Here is an 18,522-nt window from a genome sequence, read left to right as displayed (position 1 = left end):
CGAGGGGCGAACGACCCGACGCAAGATGGCGAGTAAAGAGAGTAAGAGGCCCGGCGGGGAGGCGCGCGCCGGGGCGGCGGGGGGCGGCGGGCGCGCGAGGCCGTGGCACGCGCCGGCGAAAGGCGCGAATTGGCGTGAGGGGCAGGGGGCGGGGCCGGCGCCGGAGCGGGAGGCTGGGGCGCCCGCCTCGAGGGGCCTGCGCGGGACGGGGCCGCGCCGGCGAGGGCCGAGGACGCTTCCGGAGCCGGGCGCGGGGCGGCGGGTGGGCCCCCCGGCCCTCCGCCCCCTCCCCTCCCCCCGCCGGCGGGCGCCCTCCCGCGTTCTCCGCGCGCCAGGAGGCGGCCCCCGCCGGAAAGCGGGCCCGGCGGCTCCTTCCACGCGCGCGCGTCGACGGCATCGGGGTCGCGGCCCCGGTCCGGGGGATTCTGGAAAGCGCCGGCCTATGGCCGCCGACGCGGGCTGGGTGGGAGCCGAGGCCGCTGCCGGTGGGGGATGGGGGCCGCGGGCCGCGGGCTCGCTGCTGCACGTGGATCCGTCTCCCCGGGTGGGTCGCGGCGCCGCTCTACATACGGGTCGTCGTCTCCGGACAGGTGCGGACAGCTGGGGCCGGCCGAGCAGTTTCGGTCGCCGTGTAATCGGTTACCCGCGGCTGGGGGTGCGGGCGGGGTGGTTCTCGGAGTGCAAAAAATGAGCTGCCTGCTGCACATTTTCTCTCGACGTTCTGCAGAGCAGTTAGTTGGTCGTGGCCGAACGAGAGGTAAAGGGAAAGAATAGCTGAGGTGTGGCCATCTCGAGGTGACCTCCAGTGTCTGTGTACCGATTCGGATCGCGATCCCTCTCAGCCGCTTAATCGTGTGGGCTTTCTCCAAATTCCAGTGTTTGAAGATACTGTGGAGGAGCGTGTCATCAACGAAGAGTATAAGATCTGGAAGAAGAATACACCGTTTCTGTATGACCTGGTTATGACCCATGCTCTTCAGTGGCCGAGTCTTACCGTTCAGTGGCTTCCTGAAGTGACTAAGTAAGGGTTTCTGGCTCCTTTTGTCTTGTATAAATTTAAGTGTTGACCTGAATTGGCTGGTTTGGGCCTCTTACACGCAGAACGTAAGCGTACAATCCACTTAGCTCTCGGATGGGGTGACAGGTGATCTTTTTCAAAATTGGAGTAATTTCTGGCGAACAAGTCTGGCGTTAAAACAGGAGAATTCCTTGTGAGATTAATTTGTGAGGACGGACCCCTGGTATAATGGACATTTTGGGAGCCTCAGTATATACAGCAGCATCTCTCCGGGTCCCACCCCAATGGATTTCTTTTTAAGACCTTAACAAAAAATAGCATATGTGCAGAAAGTGCCCAGATGACAAGCATGTGATTTGATGAATTTTTACAAAGTGAGCACACGTATGTAATCAGCCTCCAATATGAATGCATTTTAATTGGACAAGTGGGGAAGAATTGAGTGGCAGTTTACCAGAGACAAGGTGTTCCTGATTTACAGGGTAGAATATCCTTGGAAATTGCTGTTTGTCTTCTAAGGCTGTTCCTAAAATTTCTCTCATTGGAATTGCTGGCATTTATTGAACACATAGAACAAAACTTGGGGTATCTGAAGAATTGTCCTTTTGCTTTCGTTTAATTCTCACGGTGGTATTACCACCACTTTTTATCCTTTTTATTGTTTTTTGTTTTGCAAATTAAGGTTCCTGTCTCAGATCACACCGCTGGTAAGTGGTGTGGAAAGGACTTGCTAGCCCAAGCTGGCCATACACTTGCACTTTTCTTAGTACTTTAAAGGTACGGCCAATTTGGGTATTGTGAGCATATAATTTAATGAATCTAGGAAGGGGGTTTTTGTGACAAGTCTTTAAAAGGAAAGTTAATTTTATTTAAAACCGCGGAATAGCAATTTGTGAATGTTGACTTTCATACATATAGGGGTTTCCACTGGGGTCCCCAAAAATCTCCATGTAAATGTACAGGTATGGGAAGAGTAGCCAAGAACAAAATAATGGGGACTTCTAAGCATTACCATTTGTGATAGCTTTGAGCATCAGATACTAGAGCACTGTGTGAATTTGACTCAGTGCCTTTGCTTAACCAGATTTAAAACTTTCACAATTTAATTTACTTTCTCTTGGCTCTTTTTGACCTACTGTAACAGGACAGAAGAGTGCAGGAGCTTTTAAGGTTAGAGGCCTGCAGTTGAATCTTGCCTCCTTCCTGGTGGCTTTGTGAGTCAGGGCAAGTTGGTCAGTCCCTGTCCCTAAGTTGTATGGTCTGTAAATGGAAGTGCTGACAATACTGACCGCCTACTTTTGAGGGAATTAGATCAGGGTAAGTATACAGTAAGTGGTGACTGATGCTGATTCTCCCAGCCTTTCCTGTTCAGATTGGTTAGGGTAAAACAACTACTCTGTTTCTCCACTTGGGTTTCAGTGAAAGTTGCTTACTGAAGCCTTTTAAAAATGTTACTTATGATGTGTTTTATATAAAGGTTTTAAAGGTAATAGTCTTCTATATGTTCTCAGCCTGGAAGGATTGCTTTTAAATTAACACTTGGGAGCTCAACAGAAAATACTTTAAATTATGTATTATTCCATATTGGTCTTTGCATATAAAGAAGTGGGAACTGGTTGTGGGATGTGCAGTGGCTCTGGGAATGCAAGAAAAATGCCAGCCAGCTTGCATTCTTGGCAGTTGAGGACTGCTGTGTAGCGCTTTGCAGGGCTCTATTTGAGGTGTGAAGGGGCTGCGATTGCGTTTTGTCACTACACAGAACAGTAAAAATGTTATTTGAGAAACTCGACCCTACTCAATGGCATGATGCCTTCTACTGAGGTATAACATGCTCCCCACTGATAACTGCACTTGGGAGCTTTTTTCCTTAAATCAAGAAAAGTAATTATCTGAATAATTGATTTGGCTTTTTAAAAAACTTTCATTTAGGTATTTCTATAAGAAATTGTTTTAAAACTCAAAGATCATTAAACATTGTGGTTGACTAACTAAAAAGCTTTTGTGATAGATCAAATATTGATAATACAAAAGTAGAGTGAAAAATAAGTCCTCTTCCCTATCCTTACCCAGACCAGTCATTGTTTTCAGTTTCTTCCCCATCCTGCTAGCATGAAGTGCATACATTTATTTTGCCTCCAGCATTTTGTACGGCAGTCAGTGGTTGACTAGACTTTTTTGATTAAGTGTGCATTGGAGACTTTCCTCAGCCTGCTCAGATAGGCTCCCTGGTTTTAAGGACTCCCACTTATGGGTTCACTAGAATTTGTGTCCTCAGTTCCTTAGTAATGGATATAGAGATTTCCATTTTTTGCTGCCACAAGCAGTGCTGCTGAGAATGATCTTAGGACAGTCTGATGGTTGGGTGAGTTTTTTGATTTTTTTTAAAGATTTATTTATTTTATTTATACAAGCACTGGGTACAGTCAGAAGCATGGGAGGGAGAGAGAATTCACCAGAGCGGGGAACTGAACAGGCCGACTGATGAAATACACTGCTGAGGGGAGCAGTGGGCGCGGCTGGAGAGGTCTGCACGCCATGTGGGACCCTCGCCAGCGGCTGGGGATCGAACCGGTGCTGCAGAGGCTGCGGGCAGCTTTGCAGCCCAGTGCTCAACCGCTGCGCCACCCGGGGAGGCCCTGGGTGAGTTTTTTAAATGTGGGATCAGTGGTCGGAGGGCTCTAGCACAGGCGCCCGACAAGGTCTCTTCTCATCAGCGCCCCTGCAGCCTTGGGTGCGTTCAGTGTGGGAGGAAAATAGAGTAATGTTCATTGAGGGAAGTTGAGGGAAGGAGCTTGTTTTTTAATGATCGAGGTGATACGAATGAAAAGCTTCATGAACCCATTCCAAAATCTGGGGGTGCTCAAGTCCCCGACAGTCAGCCGTCCACATTTGTGAGTGTTGCATCCAAGGATTAAGCCAGTCCGCATCTGCGCTTGCTGTCCTTCGTGAGCGTGGAGCCTGGAGATAGGAAAAACTCCCGTGTTTGTGAACCTCGGCAGTTCCAGCCCACATGTTGTTCAAGGGTCAACTTTATGTTTGCTAAAGAGATTATAGTGTGTTTGGGGAAGACTAACTTGTTAGCAACTGATTTCTTGTAGGATTAGTGCGACTTTTTTTCTTTCTTAAACAGACCTGAAGGAAAGGATTATGCCCTTCACTGGCTGGTGTTGGGGACCCACACTTCCGATGAGCAGAATCATCTCGTGGTTGCTCGTGTTCATATTCCAAATGATGATGCCCAGTTTGATGCTTCCCACTGTGACAGTGAGAAGGGTGGTAGGTATACCGTCCGGTGTCTAAGGGAGTATGCCTCTTTCTCGTTACGTATTACTAGGAATTTACACTAATATCTTTTGGCCCAACGGTTTAACTTCTAGAACTTGATCCTACAGGGCTACTCATCCACGTGTGCAATGATTTCATAACAGTATTATTTGCAGGATTGAAAAATGAGGATCGACCTAGCAATCCATACATTAGTTCATAGGAAATTGGTTAAACTCATGTTATATCTGAAAAACTGCAGTAATGACATAAGAATGAAATAAACCTGTATGGACCAGTATGGAAAAGCGTCCAAGATAAATTGAGTTACTGTTATATGTGATAATAGCACTCATTTTGGTAAAAATAATGTGTTGGTGTATGCGTGGGGAAAAGGTGGCAGGCATGTATACCAAATAGTTCATGGTGGTTTTGTGTGTGTGTGTGTGTATGTGAAGGTGTTAACTCCTCCCCCCCCCCCCACATTTCTTTGTTTTAGTATTCCTACAACCACCCAGCAAGTTGGGTGATTTTTGAAAGGACTCATAAGACACGATGGCAAATTATACTCCTGGCTAAAGTTTGTTACAGTAAGGAATACAGAACAAAAGCAGCAGGGAGCTTAGGGAGGTCTGGCACGGTCTCCTTCAAGGCTGCATGGGACGTGCTTTCTCTCTGGCAGCGAGTGACAGGGACACATGGTGATAACTGCTTAGGGGAAACCCATTCACATGTCAGGGTCTGGGGGCGGGGGGCTAGTTTTGCAGGCGCATCCTGCTGACAATGAGCCATGACCACTGAAACTCAGCGCCCAGGTCATGAAACCAGGTGCGTATCATCCATCTTGTTGTTTGTGCAGTGCACCCCTGACGAACTGGTATAGCGCGGTCCTTCATTCCAGGTGTACACCACAAAATCATCAGTTCATCAGTGACGGAAAGAACCTTCTGAGATCCATGTTCTCAGGAGTTGGCCAGAGGTCAATCTTGGTCCCAGTGTCCCTCAGAACCTGGAGGACTAAGCAGCCAGACCAGCTGGGTTGTTAGTCTTTCCTCACAGCCCTAAATGACTTAGAGAGCATAAAATTCCCAGCATCTGCTTTAGGGATTTTTCTTACTGAAAATAAAATTTTATAACTAAAGTCCTAACATTCCTACCCCCGTTCCCCTCTTGTTGTCTTGTCCAGAATTCATCACTGTTAAATTTGTGTGCCATTTTGAACTGTTGGGATTTCTACCATGTATACAGTAGTAAATAATGTGATGTTTTGCAGCCTGCCTTTTGTCATTCAGCCTTGGTGGGGTGGTGGCCTGTGTGCGTGCAGGCGCCGTGTAGATATCTATCTTAACTGCTATATAGTATTCCATTGTGATCAGACCTGTTTCTCCATTTGTCTCCCAGGGTTCAGTTGGATTTTGTGTGGGCATGGTTTCTTGCTCCTTTTTTAAATTAATTTAATTCTGGGATTAACATTTTTGCTCCTCCACATGTGCACATGTTCCACTCACCCTCTGCCAAACAGGTTTTTGCTCTTAAAATGTTTCAGTGAACATCTGTGCCATGCCCGCATACATGTGGGGGAGGGTATCTAGTGGGAATGAGACCACTGTGTTGTGTGATGCATTCCTTGTCAACTTAACATGATACAAAACTGTTGTCCAAAATGAATTACCCAGTTTCTCACTAGCAGTTCAGCGTCCATTCCCCGACAACTTCCTGTGTGATTTCTTTAAATATGGTTTTAATTTGATTTTCTTAATGCTTTAGGTCCTGAGTATGTACTTAGATTTTTGGCTTAAGGATTAGTCTCCATGCATAATAGATGGCTATATTAAGCTAATAAAGTTACGTGTCCAGTGTATTATGTTCTAATGGGTGACTTAAGTATTTCACGTACTCAAACAACATATTTTTTGAGTTTTCAATTTTGGTGGTCTCTTTTTGGGTGCCTTTATACTTAACTTCAGTTTTCTTTTTCTTTTTCAATATTTATGTTTTATTTATACAAGAGCTGGGCTACAGGTGCGGGAGGGTGAGAGGATTCACCAGAGACAGAGTGGGGAGCAGAACAGGCAGGACTGAAAGCACTGCTGAGGGGAGCAGTGGGTTTTCTTTTTAATGGATACTATTATGATCATGAAGATAATGGTATTTCAAATTTTTTGAGTTTGAGGAAGTAAAGCCCTGTGTTCAAAGTTAATCTTACCTGGGAACCCATTTTTTTTAAACAGGTGAGCTATTGAAGTTGTTTATACTAAAGAAATTGGGCAACTTGAATATCTTCCATAGCAGTATGGAGTTGGGGAGGGGGCAGATTTGGAGGAAGGGGGGCGTGATAGGACCATGAAGGATCTCTTAAAAAGGCTGAGGCGCCTTTCTTCCAGGGACACAGTGGAATGGGAAAGTGCTAAGAAGGGGAGCCCTGATGGTCTGGGCTGTGAAATGGGATTGAATTTTCAGCCACACAGAAATGGTACACTGTTGGCTACAGGAAAGAAAGGCTTCATTGTGGTATTAAGCCATGGAGCCAGTGGTCGCCAAGCATCCCACTTACGGAGAGCTGGCTGGGACTGGGGAGTGGCTTACTGCTTTTGGTGTTATTTTTCCAGATCCCGGCCAGTCTATTTTACCTGTTACTGCCTGGTTCCATGAGGCATTTGAGTTAGTGTTCCCTGACCTGAGACGCAGGGTGAGCTAAAAAGGAACGTGCAAAGAAGCAGCAATATATAGGTCAAGAAGACATGACACAGTTATAATGTGACATCGCTGAACTCTGTGTCAGCATTTAAGTCAGGTTTTTATTTATGAGAACAAAGAAGGAAATGTTCTTGTTTGCTGTTGTCTACTTCAGTGTTTTCTGTTTGTATTCTTTCTGCTTTCATCTTGCTGCTTCTCAGACTTTATCCAACTTTTTGTGTGACTTTTGTTACTTTTCCAAGGCCTTTTTAATAACTGCTTATACAAGTCTCTCGCACACCAGATAGAGGTTCCTCCCTCGTTTTAGCTTTGCCACTCCACTAGCAGTTGACTCAGATATGTTAGAGGAGCCAGTAGCTATGTGTGGCTTAGGTTTGGGTGGGAGTTACTTAGCATGTATTTCTGGGTTGAGGGTGTTTCTGACTTTAGACTCAAGTACTGTCCCTACTCCTGAAGGAAGGTAAAGCCTTCTCTTAATGAGAAAATAAGATGCCACTTCACTGCAGTGCTTGCAGACTACTTGTACATGGTTATTTGAAATTTCAGGGAATAACCACATCTTCACAAGTGAGAGGGACTGAATTTTAATTGTTCTATATCCAAGGTGGAACTGAATTCTGAATTCTCTCGCATCAAATCACTATCTGTATTTTCCTGTGCAAATGTCTTTTGAGACTAAATGATTTCCCAGTGCCCTGTGGACCTGTATATCTATGTTCTTTCTCTCGCTGGTCATTTTGTCTTGTGTTCTGTCAGGTTAAAATCCCAACCCTATTGGGTTGATTCAGCTAGGTGAGCTGTGATTTTTAATCCTAAGTGTATGTGTTTATTCTTTCTTCTCACATTAGAATTTGGTGGCTTTGGTTCTGTAACAGGAAAAATTGAATGTGAAATTAAAATCAACCACGAAGGAGAAGTGAACCGTGCTCGTTATATGCCGCAGAATCCTCACATCATTGCAACAAAAACACCATCTTCTGACGTGCTGGTTTTCGACTATACAAAGCACCCTGCTAAGCCAGGTATGGGGGAATAAAGTCAGGTCGTCACTTGAAAGTTTTTCTTGGTTTGACATGATAATTGCTTTGGCATCATTCAAATTAGTACACACTATAATTTTTAAAGGTTTAAAAATTGTTCCGGGTGGTGGGGGGGTGGCGGGCGGGGAATGTCTCAATAACCACCCTCAAGTTCAGTGATTTAACAGTAGGACCTCACAGCGGGTTATACTTTTGGCCAAGGTTTACTACAGTGAAGGACACAGAGCAAAAGTGGGAGGGAAAAGACAACACGTGAGGAGGGAGCGTCCAGAGCGGTCAGGCCCAGGCTTCTGAGTTTTCCCCTGCTGGGGCCCACAGAAATTGCATTCTCCCTGGCAGCAAACTGCAGGGGCATATGCTAAGTGTCTCTGCCCAGGGAAGCCCATTTGAATTTGGGGGTCTGAGGTTTTTATGGAGGCCTGATCTCGTAGATACTTCCTGCTCTCTGACCAGCCATAGTAAGGGAAACACAGGACCCCAGCATTGAAACCAGGTGCATCATGAATCTTGCTAAACAGTCCTACAAGTCATGACAGGTTGCTCCGGCACGCCCCATCGCCCTGGGCATACACCACTCAGCAGTTGGGGACAGGAAGAATTTCGTGATGGTCCCATTCCCAAGGACTGGCTGGGAATTCAGTCATGGGTGCAGGTGACCCTGTCCTGCTGTGCTTTTTCCTTACAAAAATATTTTAAAATTGACTGTGGAGGGGGATGGGATGAGAACAGGTTAGCCCCACACAAATTTGTGGCATAGCTGGTTTTGCAAAGGAACCAGTCATTATATGGTCACGAGACTTGGTCTGCATTGACTTATTTGAAATGAAACTCAGAGAACCACTTTTCTAGCTCTGTGGTCGGACCAAGTCCTTGTTGGCATGCAGGGCTTTTCCAAACATTATAATGAATGTTACAGTTCATTCACTGAGGAGTGAGAATTTGCTCTTACCGGTTCTGATCAACAGATAAACACTTAGTAGTTAATGTATTTTTTTCTTCTTTAGACCCAAGTGGAGAATGTAATCCTGATCTTAGACTAAGAGGTCACCAAAAGGAAGGCTATGGTCTTTCCTGGAATTCGAATTTGAGTGGACATCTCCTAAGTGCATCTGACGACCATGTGAGAAACCTATTCTTCCTCTCCTGCTCGTGTACCCAGAGTTAGAGAGAGCTCCGCCCCGAAGGAGCACTCTGCAGATGGAAAGTTTTCAAAGATATTACTGCTGGTGGTGGTGATAGCATCTACACAGTGTTTAGAGCAGTGCTTCTCAAACTGTCCTTTAGTGTTCCACAGGGCTCTTTCAAAGCAGCTTCGGGATGGAAGGAAAGTAGGCAAAGGGCCTCCCATTGTTGAACAGACACGATTAATGTGAATGACATTTTAGGTGTTTTTTTTCCCCCTCATTTTAGGTTATTTTTTATTTTAAGTGTATAATTCAGCGGGTGTTAATGTATTCACAAAGTTGTGCAGCTGTCACCAATTAGAAGATATTGCTGCCCAAAGTCCCAGAAAGAAACTCCATTCCCATCGAACAGACCCCCCAGTCCATCTTTCTCTGGCTCCTGGCAACCACTGATTTACTTTTTCTCTCTATAGATTTGTCTGTTCTCGGTATTTTATATAAATGGGATCGTCCGGTGGGTGGCCTTCTGTCTGTCTCTCTCCCTTAGCTTCATCTGTTTTGAAGCGTGTCAGTGCTTCATTCCTTTATTATGATTGAGTAGGGTTCTCTTCTGGATTATTACAGTTTACTCACTTATTGGTGGACATTGGGGTGGTTTTCACTGTGGGGTTATTTTCAGTGGTCTTGCTACAGACATTCTGTACAAGTTTCGTGTAGATGTGTGTTTTCATTTCTCTTGGGCAGTTACTTAGGAATGGAATTACTAGGTCATATGGTGACTATGTTTAACTTTTTGGAGAGCTGCCAAATTGTTTTTCAAAACAGCTGTACCACTTTACATTGCCATCAGCAGTATACCAAGGTTCCAGTTTCTCTCCCTCTTCACCAACACTTGTTACTGTCTGTCTCTTATTATAGACTTCCTAGTGGGTGTGAAGTGCTGTCTGACTAGATTTGATTTTATATTTCCCTGATGACTCACGAAGTTGAGCCTCTCGGCGTGTGTTTATTGACAATTCATATATCTTTGGGAAGATATTTGTTTAGGTCCTTTGTCCATTAAAAATATTTTTAAGTTTTGAGTTGTAAGAGTTCCTTATATAGTCTAAAGTACAAGCCCTCTATCTCAAAGTTTTCTTCATTCTGTGGGTTGTCTATTTCACTTTTTTTGAGGATGTCCTTGAAAGCACACAAACTTAGAATTTTGTGCTCAGTTTATGTATTTTTTATTGTCATTGCTGTGTGGTGCCTATGAAATCGTCGTATAATCCAACAACACAGAGATTTACACTTATTTTCTTAAGATTTTATACTTTTAAGCTTTTACATGTAGGTCTTTGATCCATTTTGAGTTAATTTTTGTATATAGTGTGAGGTAGGGGTCCAGTTTCATTCTAGGAGAGTCAGGTTCCTTGCTGAGAACAGGGCCTGTCACATCACAGACCTTTATATTTCTGTTGATAGCAATTTCTGTTAAGCATTTTGAAATACTGAAAGTAGACAATTGCCCCAGTCAGGCTGCTTTAGTTGTAAGCAACCTGAACTGACTGGCTCATTTAAATAGAAAAGGAGTTTATCAGAAGGTCATGGGTAGGGGAGCTCACAGAATTGCTCCGATGGATGGCACGTGGCCCGGAGAGGAGAGGCGAGGCCAGGTGGGACAGTGAGGATGTTGCTCTTAGTGTGCCTGGAACATCCTGCCCCATCCCAGATTCTCCCGTTCACGATTCAAAGCCCCGGTTGGACCGGAGCTGCCCTGCCACACAGACTGGGGAAGCCAGGATCCAGGATCTGCCTGGGTTCTCCAGGAAGCTCCCCTGCTTCCCTCGGGGTGGTCCTGGGAGAGGCTCTGTGCTCACAGGCTAGGTACTTCATTGCTAATGCCTTTTGAGGGCGCCAGGTGGGAATTGCTAGGCATCTTAGTAGCTGACTTTTCCCACGGGCTCGGTGAGTGGTGGGCTTGTTCCTAGTCTCCCACCTTCTCAGGTGAAGGGCAGGTGCTGGGGGGCGGCTGGTAGGAGCCCCAGCACACCTTCCTTTCTCTGCAGTGTGAGTAATGTGTCTGAGTAACCAGAATGAGGACATGTGCGGTAGGGGAAATAATGGCTTTTATTGGGAACTAGCTCTGTTATGGACACCTCTTCACATGGGCCAGTGATTTAAATCGAGGTGAAACCCACGCTGTCAGTGCAATTAATCAAGGAAGCCTTAGTGGAATTAATTCTGTCTTAAACCGTCGGGCGAGGCTCATTGCCCTATAGCTTGTGTTACCTTTTCATAAATGCCGAAGGCGTTCCTCTTAACGTGTGATGGGCTGTCGAGAGAAGCCCGCGCTCACAGCCCTCCTGGGCTGCTCCTGGGACGCTGCTGACATTTCAAGGAACAAGTCGTGGGGAGCTGTCTGCGGCCCCAAAGGAACCTAGTGGAGGTTTGTGTGTCATCTGCCCCACTACCCGCTGCCATGAAGTGACACTTGTTCCAAGACTTCTGTGTTCTGAGAGACGAAGTTTTGTTTTAGTTCCCATCTTCCCGGCCCAGTGTGAATCGTGAGGGGGTGCGTGTGCTCAGTAGACTCCGAGTGCAGGATTCCAAGTGACTTGTTGGCTCGAGGAATTTGGGGTATTTTAGCAAATGCAGGTGGAAACACCAGCCTGCGTGTCCCTGCCTGCCACTGTGGTCTGCCCGCACCGCCACCCGCAGTTCCACCGCGGGGCATTTTCCTTGCCCCAGAGGTCACGGAGGAAGCTCTGTGAAGCTTCGCTTTTGTTTATAGTGCCTCTCCCTCTATATTTGATTTTTGTGTAAATGGTTTTTTCACAGCAGTGTTTTAAATAAGATGCTAGTCTTTAGATGGAGTCTCTAAAGGGCGTTTGTTGATTTGTTTTTTTCTCCTTCAGACTGTCTGTCTGTGGGATATAAATGCAGGACCAAAGGAAGGCAAGATTGTGGATGCTAAAGCCATCTTTACTGGCCACTCGGCCGTCGTGGAGGACGTGGCCTGGCACCTGCTGCACGAGTCTCTCTTCGGATCTGTCGCGGATGATCAAAAGCTCATGATGTAAGGGGGCCTGCAGGCCCCGGTGGATGGCGTCCTCATGAGCAGCAGTGCTTGGGGCTGGTGCGGGGGTTGCTGTTTTAGTTAGGCCCTGGCTTTGAAAGGAAAGAAAAGAATGGCCTTAGGTAGGTATAAGTGACACACGGCCTGCGTGTATGGGAGGCCTTTTTCCAGAGGGTTTACTGTGCTGCGTGGACACAAGTTTCTCTTTTTTTAAGAAGAAAGAAAGCAGGTAGGAACGTGAAGAAACATGCTGGGCGGCGGAGAAGATCAAAACTAGGATCAGAGGGGACAGTAGTTCCATCACTGGGGCCACGCAACCTGTAATGCTTTCAGCTCAAAAACAAATACCTGAGGCAACTATTGCAAAATACTGAACTCAGATAGGCTAGGTTGAAGGTCTCGAATTGTTAAATCATTCTCAGCATCTCTGTATTTTGTGTGTGCCTGAAGTAATGGTAACTAGGGCGGAAATCTACCAAGTGACAAGGCAGAAACTGTGGCCCCAGTTGGTTGTTCGTAGGCTTAGGCCGCATCGCTGAGCGCTTGGGAGTCTGAGCTGCCTCCTCTGTGCGTGGTTTGGCGTCTTCAGGGTGGGCAGTCTGAGTGGGACTGGTGTGAGCTGGGGGCCGCCTCTGTGCGGTGCACCTTGTGCCTTTGTGTTGCAGATGGGACACCAGGTCCAACACCACCTCCAAGCCGAGTCACCTGGTGGATGCGCACACCGCTGAGGTCAACTGCCTGTCGTTCAACCCCTACAGCGAGTTCATTCTCGCCACTGGCTCTGCAGATAAGGTCTCTCAGTTTTGGTGTATTTCGTGTTCACAAGCCCAGTTGTCCTGCACTGTAATGAGATACTTCAAAATTCCCAGGTCAAATGCAGAAATGAATTCCTTTTCACTTGTGGTTTCCTTTAGACTGTAGCTCTTTGGGATCTGCGTAACTTAAAGCTCAAGCTCCATACCTTCGAATCTCATAAAGACGAGATTTTCCAGGTACGTGATGGTCGTCTGGTGTCTGTCAGGTTTTAGTGACTTCTCGGTAGGAGGGAAAATTTTGTATATCTGGCAGGTGTGGGACCTTAGTTTTTAAGCTCCTCTTCTGCTAAAATTAACTGGTGGAAAATAAATAGGAGCTTTTTGAGAGGCTGTTAGTTCCGAGGTAGAAGAAAAAACCTCACAGAACAGCATCAGTTTTAAAAGTGAGACCCAAGGACTCCTGGGCTGCGGCGTGCCAGGGCGCGGGTCCTGCAGCGAAGGCTGCCCTGTGGAGGGGAGATTTGCATTGGTCGAGTCGCACTTCACTGGGACCCTTAAACTCCTCGGGGATGGTTACGGGGCTGAAAACATTTTTTGGGACCCTAGCAGAGTTTGAGTGACCTTCCTGGGGACAGACTGGGGACGTGTGGACCATTGAGAGGGTAGGACAAGGAGAAGATAGAGAACATGACATGGGAAAACGTCAAGGACTAGCATGATATCCGCAAACCCTGAATGCGTGTTTCGTTAAACCTTTAAAATATGTCTCGCTAGGTCCACTGGTCTCCACATAATGAAACCATTCTGGCTTCAAGTGGTACTGATCGCCGCCTCAATGTGTGGGATTTAAGGTAACAGAATTTGGTGACAAGAAACTGCGTAAATAATGAAGTAACTTTTGAAGTGCATCCTGAAGAGTCTTCAGTCTGTAAAGTAGAAGTGAATCAGCCAGTAGGCTAAAGTGATGCTGCATGTTTTTTCTTTTGATATTCGGGCATGAAGGGGGGTGGGGGTGGGTGTGTGTGCACTTTCTGGGCTTATACGGGTGTTACGTACTTTGTGCTACCAGAATTTCAATCATGAAAGCATTATGTTCTTTAATAGCAAAATTGGAGAAGAGCAATCGGCAGAGGACGCGGAAGATGGGCCTCCAGAACTCCTGGTATGTATAGCGTTGGCTCTTACACAAGATGAACTGTCACGTGCACTCTGGCCTGTGTGTCACTGACTTATCTGGAGAAATGAGTCAGAACTTCAAGTTGTAGCTCTCTCTCTTCTTAAAGATTTGTTTTTACTTATATAAAAATATTTTTATATGTAGGCCAGAGGTACGAGCGGGGGCGGGGGGTGTGTGAGAGGATTCACCAGAGACAGAGCGGGGAACAGAACAGGCAGATGGAGTGAAATCCACTGCTGAGGGGAGCAGCGGGGAGACCGGAGAGGTCTGCACCCTGTGGGTAGCTCCCTGGCCAGGGATCAAACTCAGGCTGCAGTGGCTGCCGATAGGTTGATAGCGCTGAGACTTCAACCCCGGCGCCACCAGGGAGGCCCCTCATATTGTAGCTCCGAAAAGATAATTTCAAGTGGAAGGTCCTGGTTCTCGTGATTGGGTTTCGACATTTTAATAAAAACAGTAAAATGGAGCCCAGTAGGTGTTTATGAATGTTTTGCTGAGATTCATTTACGCTCTTGAAAAACGGTGTCGTTACTTCTCCGTGACGTCAAGTGTGAGCACATTTCTGGGGGCAGGTATTTGCGCGTTCGGGTAGCAGCACTTCACGCTTTCTGACAGTCTGAGAAAAAATTGGCCTTATTTTTGAAAAGATCCTGGCCCAGAACATGGACGCGTCCTCCATTTTATCTTGTCGGTGCCTCTTGAAGGCCGACGAGGGGTCTGTCCCCATCCTCGCTGGCTCTCCGTCCTCCAGCGTAGCCTTCGGGTCTCTTTCCCGCGGAGCGCGGCCGGGCTGAAGCAGTGGTTCTTTGTCTTTGTTCCGAATGTGGTGCTTGTCTCCACCAGCCATCGGGCAGATAATCACTCGGCGCCTGTAACGTATATTTAGCTCCGAGGCCGGTGCTGGTTGTCTGTGCCCTTGTGCCTGCCCGCCCCCTTCAAAAGGGGAGGCCGGCCCTTGAGATGGAGCCTGCACGGAAGGTCCTTGCCGAGGCCCTTATTGTCCGAAAAGCCGGGACCCCTTTGGTCCCTGTCGGGTCTGCTCCTGGGCCCAGCGCCCCCAGGCAGCAGGCAGCGGCGGGCTGCGCCGGCCTCTCCACTGTACGCACCCCTGCCGCTGGATCTCTCGGTTAGCTGCTGCCCGGGCCAGGTCACGGCGTGGCTTATTCTGTACCGGCTGACTTAATTTGAAAACTCTGCTTCACGATGCAGGGCTTCATGGTTTTTAAATATTTGTTGGCTAAGGTACTGCTACCAGCTGTTCCCTCGCCCCCGCCCCCCAGCTATTTTTACTTCCTTATTTCTTTTTAACTTTGGGTAACACCTTTATTGAAATGTAATTCACTTACCATACAAGGCACATGTTTAAAGTGTACCATTCAGTGGTTTTTAGTCTCTTCACAGTTGTACAGCCATCACGATAAATTCCTTCTAGGACATTCATGTCCCCGCACACAGAAACTTCAAACCCTGTGGCCATCACACCCCCATCGCCTTTCCCCTGGCCCCTGGCAACCACTCATTTTCTTTTTTCTCTTGAGATTTGCCAGTTCTGGACATTCCATACAAGTGGAGTCATGCAATCTGTGGTCTTTTGTACTGACTCTTGCAGTTGGCATAATGGTTTCAAGGTTTCCAGCTATTTTTTGATACTCAGGGAGAGGCGAGCGTATCTTTTTTTTTTTTTAAGATTTATTTTTTATTTATACATAGCTGGGGCACAGGCCAAAGGCGCTGGAGGTGAAAGGATTCACCAGAGACAGAGCAGGGAGCAGAACAGGCAGGCAGACCGAAAGCACTGCTGAGGGGAGCAGCGGGGGAGACAGGAGAGGTCTGTTGCGCCACGTGGGAATATCCCGGCCAGCCGGGAATCGAACCCACGCCGCAGAAGCTGTGGACAGCTTCACAGTGCTGTGCTCAACCTGCCGTGCCACCTTGGAGGCCCACGAGTGTATCATTTTGTACATTATGCTCTGCAACAATTTCATGATCCCTGAGAAAATCCACTAGGGTTTTCTTTTTCCATGAGAGCCTGAAGTCAAGAAATTTAGTGAAGTAAAGGTTTAAGTATAGCAAGTGGATACTAACTCATTTTAATGTGAGTGTTAATGGAGAAGGTCACTGGTGGTAGACCATTTTGAAAAGCTCTCTATCCCATCTCATATTTTTACACTGATAAAATTAAGTAAACTGGTTACATTGTCTATAACCTGATAGACCTTATCGTCAAACTCAAGTCACTTTGTCAGGAAGTATGACTTCACAGTGGAGAACAATGTTCACGTTGTCCTTGTGAGAACTGTTCTCCTGCATCTTACTCAGTGATAAGAAGATGCAGTCTTTCCCATGAGGTGGTTTCACAAAAAAATAACATTCTGCCTCTTCAGCATCTCCTGCCCTTAATAAGGGGCTTCTGGGAGCCATGCTTTTGGATTCCTGGGGGCCCCCTCACCCCACGTTGGGGCAGCGTGCCTTGTAAGGTGCAAGAAGATTGAGAGGCAGACCTTTCAGTCACGGGAAGCTGTGGAAGGGGGGCCGCTGAAGAGCCAAGAGGCTCCTCAGTAGACCACTTCGGAAAGAGTATACAAAATGGGACATTCTGGAAATGCGTCACCTTGAGTATCTACTGGACTGTTAGGTAGTGAGGTGGAGTCACTGTTCGTGGCGTTGGGTGGGGAGACGGCGGCGTGCTCGTGGGGGTGTCTCCTTCAGGGACACGGGCGGAAGCCTCCGTGGGCATGGTGTCTCAGCTGCAGCTTTGGCGGCTCGACAAAAGAGAGAACAGGGTATTCTATTGGCATTTGGGGGCCCTAACCAAGAGGCTCTGGCCCTCCCTCCGTCACCCTGTTTTTGAAGGCCTGGGAAGTCACACAGAACTAGCCGGGGAGCAGATTCCTGAGCCTATACCGCCCTCTCCAAACTGCAGGGCCGCGATCCCTAGTTGCAAGACTGTTTCTCTGAAAACTAACTGGACAGGAGAGAAACCAAGATGGCTTTTTTGTTCTTATTAACAGTTTATTCATGGAGGACACACCGCCAAGATATCTGATTTCAGCTGGAACCCCAATGAGCCGTGGGTCATTTGCTCGGTGTCTGAGGACAACATCATGCAGATCTGGCAAATGGTGAGTGCCACTGGCTGCTTCTCCCTCACGGTCATCTCGTAAAGGGGCTTTGCTGACGGCATACTGTAGGACCCCTCAGCTCTTTAGGTGCGCGATTATCCCCCACGTTTCTAGGAAGGAAACAGTCAGATGGCCTTTTCCACTTCAGGTGAACAGCACCTGTTGGGGCAGAACTCCTGTGTCTGTGAACACACAGATGGAGGCTTGGTATCTGCGCCCATGTTCGCAGTCAGTCACCAGCTGGGCCCTGGGCACCACTGGGGTCGCGGGGGTGGAGGCTACCAGATCCGTGAGCGCCTGCGCCCCCTGCCGCCTTGGGTGAGCGCCCGGTACCTGCCATTGCCGAGGCCCTGAGCTCATCACCCCTTCGGTAGGCTTCTGAGAGATGCCTGAGATACTTTGGAAAATGCCTTCTGTGAGCAATGATTTAAGAAACAGCGCCCCGGGCAGCTAGGGGTACCTACACAGAACGCTAACCTAGACGCTGACAAAGTCTTTGCGAACTCTGGCCTGCCTTTTCCTATTCGGTTTATTCGTGTCCTTTCGGGGAAAACCACAGAGGAAATTACCAAATTACTCTAAAATGTGGCCACACTTAGTTTTCAAGATCGAAACTGCTTGACCAGTGAATCCTAAGATCTGGATAATTATTAAATAGCATTTTTAGATAACCTTGTAAAAACCCCCGGCGGGAGTTTTACCTGTGCATTTATTTGGTTGTCATCTCCAGGCTGAAAATATATACAATGACGAAGAGTCAGATGTCACCCCGTCGGAACTGGAGGGGCAAGGATCTTAAACCCAAAGTGAAAGAAGTGTTTCTATTGAATGTAATGCTCCGTGAATGCTTGGTTTATCAAGCGCCAAAAAGGCATTGTATAGTAGGAAATCTAAGTGGGATGGCATATGGCGTTCTTTACTTCTGATTCTAGCACTTTCCAGTGAGCTGTTGCGTACTGTATCATATTGTAGCTTTTAGGGAAGACAGGAATGTTGCTTAAGAAAGAACATCACAGTTATTGTTTTAAAATACAAGTTAGCAGGGTACTGCTTTTGATTCAACTATTTTAAGTCGTTGTTTTCTCAAACTAAGTGCTTGCTGTTCCCAGATATGCAAGAGTTAACTTTTACACTTTTTCCCTCCAACACTTCTTGATTGGCTTTGCAGAAATAAAGTTTTAAAATAAATTTTGTTTTATTCTTCTAGAACCTGGGTAGGGAGGGGTATGTCCGTCTGCCCGTGTGTCCATTTCTTGACTGGAAATGG

General features: G+C 47.0%; 1 protein-coding gene across 2 annotated transcripts; it reads left to right on the top strand.

Annotated features, from left to right (window-relative positions):
• Positions 1–25: 25 nt before the first annotated feature.
• On the top strand, positions 26–18,054 carry RBBP7 (RB binding protein 7, chromatin remodeling factor; the record flags this gene model as incomplete). Of its 2 annotated transcripts, none has more annotated exons than XM_084258471.1 (12): positions 26–41; positions 877–1,021; positions 4,149–4,294; positions 7,828–8,001; positions 9,024–9,139; positions 12,041–12,201; positions 12,867–12,993; positions 13,116–13,193; positions 13,731–13,807; positions 14,061–14,118; positions 17,145–17,255; positions 17,986–18,054. In XM_084258471.1, the coding sequence occupies 12 exons, from the start codon at positions 26–28 to the stop codon at positions 18,052–18,054; spliced, it is 1,278 nt and encodes a 425-aa protein (XP_084114597.1). The 2 variants fall into 2 exon arrangements, with proteins under 2 accessions (XP_084114597.1, XP_084114596.1); XM_084258470.1 differs by lacking the exon at positions 26–41 and adding an exon at positions 443–590.
• Positions 18,055–18,522: the final 468 nt, after the last annotated feature.

Source organism: Talpa europaea, assembly GCF_964194135.1.
Source record: "Talpa europaea genome assembly, chromosome: X".
NCBI lineage: Eukaryota > Metazoa > Chordata > Mammalia > Eulipotyphla > Talpidae > Talpa > Talpa europaea.
The sequence above is the reverse complement of the archived record's forward strand: the minus strand, read 5'-3'. Positions and strand labels throughout refer to the sequence as shown.